At 34.9% G+C, this 16,961-nt stretch overlaps 1 protein-coding gene across 5 annotated transcripts in view; it reads left to right on the top strand.

Annotated features, from left to right (window-relative positions):
• Positions 1 to 16,701, top strand: part of RBM41 (RNA binding motif protein 41) — a gene marked incomplete at its 5' end in the record, with an annotated part of 68,267 nt that extends 51,566 nt beyond the window's left edge. For 3 of the 5 annotated variants that reach the window (XM_082610832.1, XM_082610831.1, XM_082610830.1), the window contains 2 exons: positions 9,072 to 9,219; positions 11,174 to 16,701. In XM_082610832.1, coding sequence (XP_082466958.1) covers positions 9,072 to 9,219; positions 11,174 to 11,340 — 315 coding nt within the window. In that variant the 3' untranslated portion in view covers positions 11,341 to 16,701. The remainder of the gene's footprint in view (positions 1 to 9,071; positions 9,220 to 11,173) is intronic. The other 2 variants (XM_082610834.1, XM_082610833.1) reach the window with 1 other exon arrangement.
• Between the last annotated feature and the right edge of the window lie 260 nt (positions 16,702 to 16,961).

Raw genomic sequence — 16,961 nt, 5'->3', positions numbered from 1 at the left:
ACAAATTTACATTTCCACCAACAGTGTACAAGGGTTTAAAATTTTTCCACATCCTTACCAACACATCTTTTTTTTTTTTTTTTTTTTTGCTTTTGAGTTTCAGGAATCCCTTATATATTTTAGATATTAACCCTTCATTAGATACATGATTTGAAAATACTTTCTCCCATTCTGTAGGTTGCTTTTTAACTTTGCTGATTGTTTCCTTTGCTATGCATATTGGTTTGAATTGATGTAATGACACTTGTCTGTTTTTGCTTTTGTTTCTTGTGCTTTTCACAGCATATCTAAGAAATTATTGCCAAGACCAGGGTCAAGATTTTTCTATGTTTTCTTCTAGGACTTTTAGAGTTTTATGTCTTATTTTTAAGTCTTTACTTCCTTTTGAGTTAGGTTTTGTATAGGGTGTAAGAGAAGCATCTAATTTCATTCTTTTGTACTGGATATCCAGTTTTCCAAACACCGTTTATTAAAAAGACTATCTTTTCCCCATTGTGTATTCTTGCCCTCCTTGTCTAAGATCAGTTTACGATAAATGTGTGGTTTACTTCTAGGCCCTCTATTCTGTTCCATTGGTCAATATGTCAGTTTATTTTTATGCTAGTACCTTACTGTTTTGATAACTATAGTTTGAAATCAGGATACATGACACATCATACTTTGTTCTTCTTCCTCAAGATTGCTTTGTTGATTTGGGGTCTCTTGTGGTTCCATATGAATTTTAGGACTTCTTTTATTTTCATAACATTTGTAATTGGTTGTTTTTTTTTTTTTGGCTATGTTGGGTCTTCTTTGCTGTGCACAGGCTTTCTCTAGTTGTGGCGAGCAGGGGCTAATCTTTGTTGTGGTGTGCAGGCTTCTCATTGCGGTGGCTTCTCTTGTTGCAGAGCATGGGCTCTAGGTGCTCGGGCTTCAGTAGTTGTGGTGCAAGGGCTCTAGAGTGCAGGCTCAGTAGTTGTGGCGCACAGGCTTGTTGCTCTGCAACATGTGGGATCTTCCCAGACCAGTGATCGAACACTTGTCCCTTGCACTGGCAGGTGGATTCTAAGCCACTGCGCCACCAGACAAGTCCCTGTCACTGGAATTTTGATAACAATTGCATTGAATCTGTAGATCACTATGAGTAGTATGTACATTTTGACAATATTAATATTTCTAATCCATGAATATGGGATGTCTTTCCATTTATTTGTGTCTTTTTCAATTTTTTTTAATGTTTCTGTTTTTTTTTTTTTACTGAAGTATAATTTACAATGTTGTGTTAGTTTCTGGTGTACAGCAAAGTGATTCAGTTTTTTATACACACAAACACACACACAGACACACGTATACAGTTAGTCCCCTACATACAAACCTTCAAGTTGTGAACTTTCAGAGATGTGAACATGCATTTACATGTCCAATCACGTAAGTTAGTTCACATGTCTGGCGTAGATTGTCACATGCATGCATCCTCTACAAGTGATTGTGCTTTTGTGTACTTTACAGTAGTGTATAGTGTACAGTAGTACAGTATCTTTATTTTAAGCCCAGGATGTCTGGAAGCAAGCATAAAAGCAGTGGTGATGTAGCTGGTACTGCTAAGAAGCGCCAAGTGTTAACGATGGAAACAAAAGTGAAAATACCTGAGAGAGTGGAGCGAGGCAGAACAATGGTAGATGTCACTCGTTCTTATAACATGAACCTTTCAACCATCAGCATGATTTTGGAGAACAAGGACAAGATCATGTAACATATGAAGTCTGCTGTGCCAATGATGTCAACAATAATATCAAAGAAGCGTGGAAAAGTGATGGAGGAGATGGAGAAACTTCTCAGTGTGTGGATGCAGGATCGGCATCTGCGTTGAGTCCCACTCAGCTTAATGCTGATTTAAGAGAAACCTAAAAGCCTTTATGAAGACTTGAAGAAGAAACACGGGGAAGAATCCGAGGGTGCATCTTTTAATGCCAGCCATGGCTGGTTTTATCGGTTCAAGGCTAGAGCCAACCTTCACAAGGTAAAAGTAAGTGGCGAGGCAGTGAGTGCAGATAACAGTAGCTGCCCAGGAATTTCCTGAAATGTTTCGAGAAATTTTCGATAAAGGTGTGTATTTACCTGAGCAGGTTTTTAATGTGGATGAGTCAGGACTGTACTGGAAGAGGAAGCCAGACCGAAGTTACATCAGTAAGGAGGAAAAGTTGATGCCAAGCTATAAAGCAGCAAAGGATAGGCTATCTCTGTTGTTTGGTGGCAGTACTTCCAGCGATATGAAGCTGAAGCCTCGCTTAGTTTTATCATTCAGATAACTCAAGAGCCCTTAAAACATAGCCAAGGGCTCTCGTCCTATTGTGTGGAAGAGTAACCCCAAAACCTGGGTTACATAGGCCATTTTCCAGGACTGGTTTTTCCACCAATTTATCCCAGAGGTAGAGAAATATTGCTTGGAGGAGGATGTCCCATTCAGCATTCTTTTGCTGCTCAACAGTGTCCAAGCCAACCCCCATTCATGGACGATTTTCATCCCAACATCAAAGTACAGTAGTTCATATGCCACTGAATACTACATCGCTCATCCAACCTATGAACCAGGGAGTTATAGCAACCTACAAGAAATATTATTTACATCACACTTTTTATCAGGCAGTAAAGGTGAGTGACGAATCAGGAACAACTTGGCGACAATTTTGGAAGGACTATGACATCTACAAGGCCATAAAAAACATTGACTTTGCTTGGCGTGAGGTTATGACCATCACCATGAGTGGGGTTTGGAAGAACCTTGGCCCACAGTTTGTTCACGATTTTTGTGGGTTTGAGAAGGTGGATGAGGAGTCCAAAGAGGTCTTCAGCAATGTAGTGACCCTCAATGAGCAGCTGGAGCTAGATCTGCAAGAGGACGACTTCATTGAACTCCTTGCTGTGCAGCACGAGGAGCTTACTAATGAAGACCTGATGGAATTGGAGGCCCAGAGAAAGGACGAAGAGAGACAAGAGGAAGAAGTAACTGGAGAGCCGAAAAGATTCACGATGCAGGAGATGGCAAGGGGATTTTCTTTATTTAAGGAGGCACTGTTAGTTTTTGAGGCATAGGACCCGAAAGTAGAAAGGTACACAAAGGTTGCAGCAGCCGTTCAGAATGCAGTCGAGTGCTACCGTGTCATCTATGATGGGAAAAAAGAGCTACTACCCAGACATCACTAGATCATTTTTTTAAAGAGGGTAGATAGAACTGAATCCAGCAAGGAACCAGAACCTGTGTCATCAACGTCAGGCGTGAGTGAAATTGCAGCTTGCCCTCCATCTCCTGTTGCTGATGATCCTTCAGCTCTACCATCTCCCACTTCCTCTCCTTCCTCCAGTCAGTAACTCTTCTTGCCTGTTCACTCAATGCCAGCCCCTGTATGCCAGCTGTTGTATTGTACTACTGTACTTTTCAAGGTACTGTACTGTAATGTATAAAATGTTTTCTTTATTTTTTTGTGTTTGTTTTTTATGTATTATTTGTGTGAAAAGTATTATAAACCTATTACAGTACAGTACTAAATAGCCAATTGTGTTAGTTGGGTACCTAGGCTAACTTTGTTGGACTTACGAACAAATTGGACTTAGAACACACTCTTGAAATGGAAGTCATATATGTAGGGGACTTACTGTATATAATTTTTCAGATTATTTTCCATTATAGTTTATTACAAGATATTGGATATAGTTCCCTGTGCTATACAGTAGGATCTTGTTGCTTATCTATTTTATAAATAGTAGTTTCTATCTGCTAATCCCAAACTCCTAGTTTATCCCTCCTCCCTGCCTTTCCTCTTTGGTAACCATAAGTTTGTTTTCTGTGTCTGTGAGTCTATTTCTGTTCTGTAAATAAGTTCATTTTTATCATATTTTAGATTCCACATATAAGTGATATCATGATATTTGTCTTTGTCTGACTTTCTTCACTTAGTATGACAATCTCTAGGTCCGTCCATGTTGCAGCAAATGGCATTGTTTCATTCAATTTTGTGCCTAGGTAGTATTCCATTGTATATATATACCACATCTTTTTCCATTAATCTGTTGATATATATTTAGGTTGCTTCCATTTCTTGGCTATTGTAAATAGTGCTGTTATGAACACTGAGGTGCATGTATCTTTTTGAGTTAGAGTTTTCTCCAGATATATGCCCTGGAATGGGATTGCTGGATCATATGGCAACTCTATTTTTAGTTTTTTAAGGAACCTCCATACTGTTCTCCCTAGTGGCTGTATCAATTTACATTCCCACCAACAGTGCAAGAGGGTTCCCTTTTCTCCACACCCTCTCCAGCATTTATTGTTTCTAGATTTTTTGATGATGTCCATTCTGACTGGTGTGAGGTGATACGTCATTGTAGTTTTGATTTGCATTTCTCTAATGATTAGTGATGTTGATGATGTAATTTTTAAAGGGATATTTTTTTAACTTTCCCTTTCTGATATTTCATTGTTAGTGTAAAGAAATTCAACAGATTTCTATATGTTAATCTTGTATCCTGCTACCTTGCTGAATTTGCTTATCAGTTCTAGTAGTTTTTGTATGGAGTCTTTAGGGTTTTCTATATATAGTATAATGTCATCTGCATATAATGAGTTTTACCTCTTTCCTTCTAATTTGGATACCTTTTATTTCTTTTTACTATCTGATTTCTGTGGGTAGGACTTCCAGTCCTATGTTGAATAGAAGTGGTGAAAGTGGGCATCATTGTCTTCTTCCAGATTTTAGTAGGAAGGCTTTTCCCTTTTCACTGTTAAGTATTATGTTGACTGTGGGTTTATCATAAATAGCTTTTTCTTATGTTGAGATATGTTTGCTCTATACCCACTTTGATAAGAGTTTTTATCATGAATGGATGTTGAATTTTATCAAATGCTTTTTCTGCATCTGTTGAGATGATAGTGTGTTTTTTGTCTTTTCTTTTGTTGATGTGGTGTATCACATTGATTGATTTGCGTATGTTGAACCATCCTTGTGACCCTGAGATGAATCCAACTTGATCATGGTGTATGATCCTTTTTATGTGTTGTTGGATTTGGTTTGCTAATATTTTGTTGAGAATTTTTTGCATCTATGTTCATCAAAGATATTGGCCTGTAATTTTCTTTTATGGTAGTGTCTTTGTCTGGATTTGGTATCAGGATGATGGTGGCTTCATAGAATGACTTTGGTAGTGTTCCCTACTCTTCAGTCTTTTGGAAGAGTTTGAGAAGGATTGATGTAAGTTATTCTTTATATGTTTGGTAGAATTCCCCAGTGAAGACATCCAGTCCTGGACTTTTGTTTGCAGGGAGTTTTTTTTAAATTACAGATTCTATTTCACTTCTAGTGATTGGTCTGTTCAAACTATCTATTTTTGATTCAGTTTTGGTGGACTGTATGTTTCTAGAAACTTGTCCGTTTCTTCTAGGTTGTCCAATCTGTTGGCATATAATTGTTTATAGTATTCTCTTATGTTTATTTTTTTTTGTATTTCTGCAGTATCAGTTGTGATTTCTCATTTATTTGGGTTCTCTCTCTTTTCTCATTGAGCCTGACCAGAGGTTTGTCAGTTTTGTTTACATTTTCAAAAAAACAGCTCTTGGCTTATTGATTTTTTTCCATTGTTTTTTGATATCTATTTTATTTATTTCCTCCCTGACTTTTATCATTTCCTTCCTTCTGCTGACTTTAGGTTTTGTTTGTTCTTCTTTTTCTAATTCTTTTAGGTGGTAGGTTAGGTTGTTTATTTGAGATTTTTCTTGTTTTTGAGGAAGACCTTTATCACTATGAAGTTCCCTCTTTGGACTGCTTTTGCTGCGTTCCATAGATTTTGTATGGTTGTGTTTTCATTGTCATTTGTCTCAAGGTATTTTTTAACTTCCCCTTTGATTTCATTGTTTTTGACCTATTGCTTTTTTAGTAGCATGTTTCATCTCCATGTAATCATTTATTTTCTCGTTTCTCTTTCTGTGGTTGATTTCTAGTTTCATGCTGTTGTGGTCAGAAAAGATGCTTGGAATAATCCCTGGCCTCTTAAATTTGCTGAGGCTTGTTTTGTGTCCTAATTTGTGGTCTGTCCTAGAGAATGTTCCAGTGTGCACTTGAAAAGAATGTGTATTCTGGTTGTTGTTGTTTTGTTTTGTTTGATTTGGTGGTTTTTGTTTTTGTTCTTTTTTGGATGCAATGTCCTGAAAATATCAATTAAGTCTGTCTGTTCTATTGTGTCATTTTGTTGCCTTATTGATTTTCTGTCTGGAATATCTGTCCATTGATGTCTTTTGAGATGATTTGTGATTTTTATCCTTCATTCTGTTAATGTGTTATATCTTATTGACTGATTTTCATATGTTGAACCATCCTTGCATCACAGGGATAAATCCCATTTGGTCATGATGTATGATCCTTTAAATGTGCTTTTTAATTCAGTTTACTAGTTTTCTGTTAAGGATTTTTGCATCTGTATTCATCAGGGATATTGGCCTGTAGTTTTCTTTTCTTGTAATGTCTTTTTCTGCTTTTGGTCAGGGTAATGGTGGCCTCATAAAATTAGTTTGGGAGTGTTCCCTCCTCTTCAGTTTTTGGGAAGTGTTTGAGGAGGATTGGTATTAATTCTTCTTTAAATGTTAGGTAGAATTCACCTGTGAAGCCATCTGGTCCTGGGCTTTTCTTTGTTGATTACTGATTCAGTTTTATTGCTAATTATATATCTATTCAGATTTTGTATTTCTTCATGATTTTGTCTTGGTAGGTTTTATGTTTCTAGGAATTTATCCTTTTTTCTAGGTTATCCAATTTGTTGGCATATGATTATCAGAGTAGTCTCTCATAATTCTTTTTTATTTCTGGGGAATCCATTGTAATGACTCCTCTTTCACAGCTAATTTTATTTGAGTCTTCTTTTTTTTTCTTAGCCTAACTAAAGGTAGTCAATTTTGTTGATCTTTTTTAAAAACAACAGCTCTTAGTTTGGTTGATGTTTTTTTCTATGATTTTTCTAATCTCTGTTTCATTTTTTTCTGTTCTAATCTTTATTATTTCCCTCTGATAACTTTGAGCTTAGTTTATTCTCTTTTTTCTAGTTCCTTGAAGTATAGAGTTAAGTTGTTTGAGAGCTTTCTCCTCTTTTAATTTAGGCACTTAATGCTATAAAATTCCCTCTTAGTATTGATCTTGCTGCATCCTATAAATTTTGGTATATTGTGGTTTCATATTCATTTGCCTCAAGGTATTTTCTAATTTCCCTTTTGATTTCTTCTTTGACCCATTAGCTCTTCTAGAGTATTGTTTAGTTCCCACAAATTTGTGAATTTTCTAGTTTTTCTTCTGCTATTGAAAGTGAGGTATTGAAATCTCCTAGTAATATTGTGTTGCTTTCTGGTTTCCTTCAGTTTTCTCAAAGTTTGCGTCATATATTTAGGTGCTCTGATGTTGGGTGTATATATATTTATAGTAGTTATATCCTCCTGGTGAAATTGACCTTTTTATCGTTATATAATATCCTTTTTTGTTTCCTTTGAAAGTTTTTGACTTAAAGTCTATTTTATCTTATATAAGCATGGCCAACCCTGCTCTTTTTTGGTTACAATTTGCATAGAATTTATTTTTTTATCCTTTCATTTTCAGCCTATGTATGGCCTTAAATCTAAAGTGAGTTTCTTGCAGACAGCACATAGTCAGATCTTGGTTTTTATTTGTTCAGCCACTCTACATCTTTGATTAGGGAGTTTAATCCATTTATAGGTAAAGTAATTATTAATAGGGAGGACTTACTATTGCCATTTATTAGTTGTTTTCTGTATTGTAGCTCTTTTGTTGCTCTTTTTCTTTCTTGAGGTCCTCCTTTGTGTTTCAATGAATTTTTGGTAGTGAAGTGCTTTTTTCCTTTCTCATTTTCTTTTGTGTATCCTCTATAGGTATTTTCTTTATAATTACAATTGAACTTACCCAAAACATCTTTTAACAATCTATTTTAAGCCGATAAGAACTTAAGTTCAATCACACTTAGGAGCTCTTTTTTGTTTTCTTGAATATTTCTCTTTTTTTATAGCATCCCATTCGTAATAGATGGAATATTTTCTCTTATTTCTCTGAGGGTATTAGTGATGGCTTTTTGGAGGTTTTTTTTTTTTTTGTCCTTGCATAGTTTCTGTTTTCTCCCATTTGCTTTCATTTGTTTGTTTCTTCTGTTCTCTTTCACATTAGAGGCTTTTCTCAGATGCCTGATAATCTGTGCTCATATTTATTAGTAGGGGCCAAAAACAGATTGGAAGCTCTGAGCAAATGAGTGATCCTTATTGACTTTGAGCTTCACTTAAAGTCATCTGGCTCATCCATTTCTTGGAGAAATTCCCCATCCAAAATCAGCATTTTTAGATCTTTCCTCTTGGGGTAATCAGATTCCCCAGAGAAGACTTCAAAACTCTTGCATGGGAGGGTACCACCAGCATTATGGGAGCCTAATGGGAGGAAGTGTTTGGGGTATCCTCATCATTCAGAATACATTATTTCTCTTAATCTCCTGGTTTTTAGGAACAGTATTCACATCCGCAACTGTATCTAGCTCTCCCTGTGTTCAGAGAATGAACCTCCAATATTCACCAAGATTGGGAGTGGTCTTTACCCAGTAGCATATTATAGGGGAGGTGTTTAAAGATCTAACCTATTTTTCAAGAGTTTTCAACCTACCCACCTTATCTTAACCCCAGCTCTTTACATCCATTTCCAGAGACACCTGAATATATCAGTTCCTAAACTGTTTGAGGATTCTTAGGTGTAGATTGGGTTAGTTCCTGGTTTTCCCCACTGCTGGTTTAAGATTCAGCTTTCTTGAGTACACTCGTTCAGTTATTTTCCAGCTTCCAGAATATTGTTGCTATTGCCTCCTTTCCTTGTTCTTCCTTACCTTGTCAGTTTGTATTAAAAAAAAAGTCTCTATAGTTTTTGGAGAGTTTTCTGGAGGGATTGAAATTAGATGCATGTGTTCAATCCACTATCTTTATCTGAAACTAACTAATCCCTACCACAATTAAATAGTTGTCTTACCTCCCTAATGTGTTATTTCTGGTGATCCTTGGTTTATATTAGGTGTTATACCTGAAGAACCTTAGCCCTCGGGTGACCGAAAGAGATCTTGTCTCATTATTCGCTCGGTTCCAGGAGAAGAAAGGACCTCCAATTCAATTCCGAATGATGACTGGACGAATGAGGGGGCAGGCTTTTATCACTTTTCCCAGTAAGTAGCTTCATCTGGATAATTACTCAGTTGTAGCATAAGTTCATTCGTGACTACTTATCCCCTCTGTCGTTTAGATATAGCACTTTGATTTCTCTGCAGCACATGAGAAGTATGTGCTTGGCCAAGCACATGGGAGGAAGGGAAGAGAACTAAGGAAAACATGTTTTTAATTTTTCTCTACTTTCCCTTCTGTGCTTCCTCTCCTCCTTTGACAGTGCACGACCACTTTACACCTTTGTCCTCACTTTTCCTCAGTCTTGGCACTTCCTACTCACGCCATCAAAATTTACTTTCACTTTGCTGAAAATAGTATTTCTAGTCCAAGTTATAATTATGTTAATTATTAATATATTGGTATTCTGATCAGAACACTCGTACTTGCATTATGCCCTATTCCTTTAGGACTAAGAGACTACAAGATATTATGCTATTATGCTATACTATGCTAATTCATTAGTAATTCATAGTTAACTAGTAGGTGATATATTCTTTTAACTATTATTTACATCTTAATACATGATTTCACTATCCTAAACCAAAGGGAGGAATAATACAGGCATATCTCAGAGATATTACAGATTCGGTTCCAGACCACTGCAATAAAGTGAATATCCCAATGAAGCAAGTCATATGAATATTTTGGTTTCCTAGCACATGTAAAAGTTATGTTTGTACTATACTGTAGTCTATTAAGTGTGCAGTAGCATTTTGTCTAAAAAACAATGTACATACCTTAATTTAAAAATATTTTCTTGGTAAAAAATGCTAGCCATCATCTGACAGTGCAGGGTTGCTAGAAACCTTAAATTTGAGGGAAAAAACTGCAATATCTGCAAAGCATAATAAAGCAAAGTGCAGTTAAACAAGTTATACCTGTATAGGAATTTCAGTTTCTATGACAGACCAGACTTTCTTTTTTTGGTGGAGGCTGGGTAGGAGCTGTGCCTTTTATTATCCCTAAAGTATCATCATTTATATACAGCCTAGTAATCTATTTAAAGGGAAGTGCTTTTACACATGAGCAGTGCCAAACTCCCCTGCATTCTTTTCATACAGCATTGTACCATCTTTCCTATCTCATTGAAGGTTTGTGGATCCTCAACGCTAGTGATTTTTAGTCTTTTCAAGTGTGAGAACCCTTTTTAAACTTATAAAATTACTTCATACACCCCCACCTAATATGATCCATTAATTGAAAAGATATGCAATAAAAAGGCTTTATACACTAAGTACTTCTAAATAAATAGCCGTTTTAGTAATTATACATGCATTTGAAAATTTGTAGTGCATACATATATGAGACATAAATTGGTTCAATCTAAAAACATTGCTTGTCCACTTATGATTTCACAGACTCTAGGCAGTAATTCCATTCCTTCCTAATTTCCCACATCCAGGCTCTGAGACCCATAAATCAAATCCTCCTGCTATATGCTATATACTCTTACACCTCAAGCTTCCATATGCCTGCAAGCATTCTTAAACTTACTTATCCTAATGAGGGGTCCTACAACCACTCTCTGATCAAAAGGAAAAAGTAACAAAGTGTCCTCAATACCCTGATAACTTCTTTTATTTGTCTTCCACATTTTGAAAACGATTTCATTCTTACAGTACCTATAATCTGTTATCTAAGATAGAGGTTTGAGTATTATTAATTATAGCTTAACCCTCTTTAGCACACTGTCTGTATCCTTGTTTCTTTACATATATCATTGAATTAGGACAAGCTCTCAAACATCGATTTTAAGATTTTATTGTTGTTATTCTTAGCCATTAGTTTAATCTTGCTGAGTTATTACAAATTTGAGATTGTATAAAACACAATAAAATCAAATAATTATATGGCCTTATAGCCTACACTGAACTCCAAGGCAAAACAACATAAACTAGACTTGGAATAAAATCAATTAAGCCACATATAAACTGATGTTTTTTCTTTCTCTTTTAGATACAGAAATAGCATGGCAAGCATTGCGTCTAGTAAATGGATATAAACTACATGGGAAAATATTGGTGATAGAATTTGGAAAGAACAAAAAGCAGCAGTCAGATCTCCAGGCTGCTTCTCTAATATCATCTACTACAGATAATACTACAGAAATCAGTGGCAGCTAGAAGACATAAAGATTACGAGTCCCAGGAGGTCTTTCTTGCATCAGAATCTAGGATCTAGGATTTGTATATAGATAGCAATTTATTTGGAATTGAAGAAGAGAAGCTAACTGAGGGAGAGAAAACTGAATTAAAATCCCTTTCAGCTTTTGGAAAGAATTGGTAGAAAACATTTTCTGTAATCAAACACTCTCTGGGATAGACAATATAATGAGTATGGAGGGTAGGGAATAAAGAGTATCATTTTCTCAGGATAAATTACAGTGGATTACTTCCAGGCATTTTTTTTAATCATTATAATTTATATGAGGTCTTAAATATTTGTCCCTAGTGGTAACATTCTTTCAAGACTGGCTCCTATACATACAAAACTAAAAAACTATTTAAGTGTTGAAATATTTATTTCTAGAGCCCATTTGTCCCTAATTTTATTTTCCTAGTTAATAAATGACCAAGACTCCAGGCCTAAACATCGGCAAATGCTCTTGAATGAGACCTATCAGCAGTAACAGTAGGTAGTTTTCATAAGTTAGTCAACATATTTAATGGACATTTCCCTATTAGGTTATCACTGTCTTCAAATAGCTTTATATTTTTTCTAATGAAAGAATTTAGATCAAAACATTAATGTTCTCATAGTCATTTAAGCTAGCTACCATTGAGTAATGATTGAATTCAAAGCAATAAACATTGAATCATTGTCTATTACATGTTAGGGATTAGATATATTAATTTTAGAAGAGGAACATACTAGCAAAGAATACTAAAGAGGGGTAGAAATAAAGAGCTCTCTAGAAGAAAGGCAGCCTACCCCAAATCCCCCAGTTGTTTGTTTGTGGTTGCTGGAGAATAGAAAGATGATATGATATAGAGGAAGTAGTCCAAAGTTTGGAGTCAGACCTGTTTGAACTTCACAGCCATACTTACCACTCTGTGACCTTGGCAAGTCACTTAATCTGAGCCTCAGTTTTCTCATCTATAAAAATGAGGATAATAATACTACTTACCTCATTGGGTTGTGATGTTTAATGGGATAATTGTATCCAGGTTGAAGATCAGAAAGAAAAAAGAATGAAAATTTAACGGGGTAAAGAACCATTAAGCACTCCAACATACTTGTAATGGGAATATCAGAGAAAGAAAGGAGCGGAAAAAATATTCCAATAAATAATGGCTGTAAACATCCCAAATTTGATGAGAAACATTATCTACACATCTGAGAAATCTCAATGAACCCCAATTAGGATAAACAAGAAGAAATCAACAAACATACCATAATAAGAATGCTAAAACCCAAAGGCAAAGAGAAACTTTTGAAAGCAACATGAGACAACTGAAGCCACTTACAAGGGAACCTCAATAAGAGTAATAGATGACTTCTCATCAGAAACAATGGAGGTGGCAGTGGGAAAACATATTCAAAGTGCTGAAAGAAAGACTGTCAATATAGAATCCTATATTCAATAAAGCTGTTTTTCAAAAATGAAGATGAAATAAAGACATTCCCACATAGTCAAACTGGGAGACTATGTTGCTGTCTGACCTGACTTACAGGAAATATTAAAGGAAGTTCTTCAGGTGGAAAGCAAGTGACCTCAGACAGCAATTTGAATCTACACATCTAAAAAATTAGCATGGGTAAAGGTAATTATGTAATTATAAAAGACAGTCAAAATACATTTTTCCTTTCTTAATTGATTTAAAAAGCTATTTTATAAGACAATATGTATATAGTTGCATTGTTGGATCTATAACATATAAAACTGTAATATATTTACCAATAACAAGACAAAGGAAGTGGGTGGAAACAAAGCTGTATTGGATTAAAGAAATGACTCTAACATGGTAACTCAAATCCATAGGAACAAATGAAGAAAATAGGAAATGGGAAATAAGGTTAATATAAAAAAGTTGTAAATATATACTTGCTCTTTCTTCTCTCAGCTTCTTTAAAAGACATAAAATTATATTAAGGCATAATTATAATGATGTATTGTTGGGTTTGTAATGTAGAAATAATAATGATAATGAATAATACCACAAAAAGTGAGAAAAGGAATAGGTTTATATAGGAATAAGGTTTTTATATCTCATTGGAATTTAGTTAGTATATAGGCTGAAGCCAATTAAATTAAGATGTGTTCAATGCAAAAGAAAGCAAAAAGAGGGATGGAGAAACAAAAACTTGAGACATATAGAAAAGAAACAGTAAAATGGCAGTCGTAAGTCCACCTATATTAATAATAAATATGAATGGATTAAACAATCCAATCAAAAGGCAGAGATCATCAAACTGGAAAAAAAACCAAGACTTACCTCTATGCTCTTTATTGGATTCACACTTTAGATTCAAGGATACAGACTGAAGATTAAAGGATAGAGAGAAATATCAGGCAAATGGCAACTATAAGAAAGCTGGAGTGGCTATACTATTATCTAAAGTCTATTTAAAATGAACCTTAAAACAAAAAATGTCACTATAGATAAAGAGTGACATATTGATAAAAGTCAATCCATCAGAAAGATATAACAATTATAAACATATATGCACCTAACAACAGAGTACCAAAATACATGAATCAAAAACTGAAATGAGTGGAGAAATATAAAAGTATACAATAAGAGTTGGGGAATTAAGTACCCCATTTTCAATAAGAACTAGACAGAAGATGAACAAGGGAATAGAAGACTTGAACAATGCTATAAATCGACTAGACCTTAAAGAGACTTATGGAACACTTCACCTAACAAGAGCAGAATACACATTCTTCTCAAGTGCACATGAGACATCTCTAGGATAGACCATATCACCTACCATAAAACAAACCTCAATAAATTAAAGTGGATTAAAACCATGCAAAGTATGTTCTCTGACCACATGGAATGAAGTTAGAAATCAATAACAGAAAGTTGGGAAACACAAATATGAATTAGACACACTTTTAAATGACCAGTGGGTTAAAGAAGGAATTACAAGATTAATTTGAGATGAGTGAAAATGAACACACAAAATGCCAAAGCTTCTGGGATACACCTAAAGCAGTGCTTAGAGAGAAATGTATAAGTACAAATGCCTGTAACTTAAAAGAAAGATAACATATCAATAACCTCACTTTACACCTTAAGACACTGGAAAAAGAGAAGGAAACTAACTAGAAAAAGCAGAAGGAAGGAAATAAGAGATTAGATAAATAAATGATATAGAGAATAAAAAGTCAACAAAACCGGGCCTCCCTGGTGGCGCAGTGGTTGAGAATCCGCCTGCCGATGCAGGGGATACGGGTTCGTGCCCCGGTCTGGGAGGATCCCATATGCCGCGGAGGCTGGGCCCGTGAGCCATGGCCGCTGGGCCTGCGCATCCGGAGCCTGTGCTCCGCAACGGGAGAGGCCACAACAGTGAGAGGCCCGCGTACCGCAAAAAAAAAAAAAAAAAAAAAGTCAACAAAACCAAAAGTTGGTTCTGTATAAAGACCAACAAAAGTGATAAACCTTTCAGTAGGCTGACCAGGAAATAAAGGAGACTCAAATTACTAGGATCAGAAATGAAGGCGGGAACATTGCTACCAACCTTATAAAAATTTAAAATAAAAATTATGAAGGAACACCATGAACAATTTTATGCCAATAAATTAGGTAACTTATTTGAAGTAGAAAAATTCCTAGAAATAAACTACTGAAACCAATTGTTGGGGGGGGACAAAGAAAATCTGAAGATAACCTGTAATAAGTAAAGTGGTTAATTAGTAATTTTTTTAAATACCCATAAAGAAAAGCATAGGCTCAAATGGATTCTTAGATTAATTCTCACAAACATTAAAGAAGAATTAATGCAAGTTCTTCAGAAACTCTTCCAAAAAGTAGAAGAGGAGGGAACACTTCTGATATATGCTACAACATGGAAGAACCCTGAAAACATGCTAAATGAAAGAAGCCACTCCAAAAGACTATATATTATATGATTCTAAATATACAGAGACGGAAAGTAGATTAGTGGTTGCTTAGGGCTTCGGGTAATAGCTGAAGTGTATGGGGTTTCTTTAGAACTTGATGAAAATGTTCTAAAATTGTGATGATTGTACAACTCTGAATATACTACAAATCATGAATTGTACACTTTAAATGAGTGTATTTTATCTTACCTGAATTATATTTTAATAAAGTCACACACACATACAAATACTGAAATGTCCATCAGTATGAGAATGGATAAATTATGGCACATGCATTTAGTGGAATACTATACAGGCATTAAAATAATGGGATATATCTATTAATGCATTCTGACCTGTATGATGTCCAGGATTTTGTAATAAGTTAAAAAGTTATATATATATATATATATATATATGTGTGTGTGTGTGTGTGTGTATACATATATATACATATACATATATATATACATATAGAATACTTTTTTATAAACAAAAGCATTTGTGTATGTATGGTATATGTATATATAGATATTTCTGAATAAACTTAGGAAAAAGCTGGGAAATACACATACCAAACTGTAAACCTTTTAGAGGTGGGATTGGATAGGCTGAAAGGGGACTTGCTTTATAAAATTTTTCAAGTGTGACTTGGGCTGATTTTTACTTTTTTCAGTATTTTTTTAAATAAAGAAAATTTTAATATTCTGCCAGTGACTTGGCTTCCAGAATATTTGTCAGGCCTGCTCTGAGGATATCATCTAACTATACTCAGGACAAACATCTATTCCTTTGATATACTGCTCACTTAGGATTAACTCCAATTTTAAATATAGTTTAAAGGACAAGAAGTAAGTTATACTGGTATAACCTCTTGCACATGTTACCCAGGAGCATACTTCTAAGCTGGACTTTTCAGAAGAAATTTCTTCCTGTTGGGTATAAAATCTCACCTCTGCCCTTTACTAGACCTGCAGACCATTAACAATAGAGGAAAATAAAAATGGAGGATGTCCCTCAACTGGTGCATAGATAAACTGTGATATATCCATACAATGGAATACTACTCAGCAATAAAAACTATTATGAACTATGATACATGCAACAACTTGGACGAATCTCAAATGCATTTTGCTAAGTAAAAAGAGGCCAAACTCAAAAGGCTACTTACTGATAGATTCCATTTATATAACATTCTGGAAAGGATGAAAATATGGGAACAGAACAAATCAGTGGGTGACGGGTTAAAAATGAGAGACTGATTACAAAAAAGTAGCATAAGAATTTGTTTTAATAATGGAAATTATCTGTATCTTGATTATAGTTACATGAGTGTATGCATTTGTCAAAACTCCTAGAATTGTACACCAAAAGGAAGAATTTTACTGTATGTAAATGTTTAAATAAATGTAACTTATAATGGAAGAAAGAAAAAGTTTCTCAAAGTCATTTCCATAAACTATTGTCCCTATTCTGTGGTCTTTTGATCACTATTGAAGACTTAAAGTCACTTGGCTACTATTCCTTATTTTCTGTCCACAGGTCAGCAGAAATCATCAGTTTAAAAAATCTATATACACATATACACACTAACCCACCATAAAAAAAAATCAAAAGACAAACTGGAAAATAATTTGCCACACACAGGAGCTAATTTCCTTAACATAGAATGCATATAGTTTTATTAATATACAA

Source organism: Mesoplodon mirus, assembly GCF_964341445.2.
Source record: "Mesoplodon mirus genome assembly, chromosome: X".
Lineage (NCBI taxonomy): Eukaryota > Metazoa > Chordata > Mammalia > Artiodactyla > Ziphiidae > Mesoplodon > Mesoplodon mirus.
Note: the sequence above shows the minus strand (reverse complement) of the source record. Positions and strands in the feature narration are given on the sequence as shown.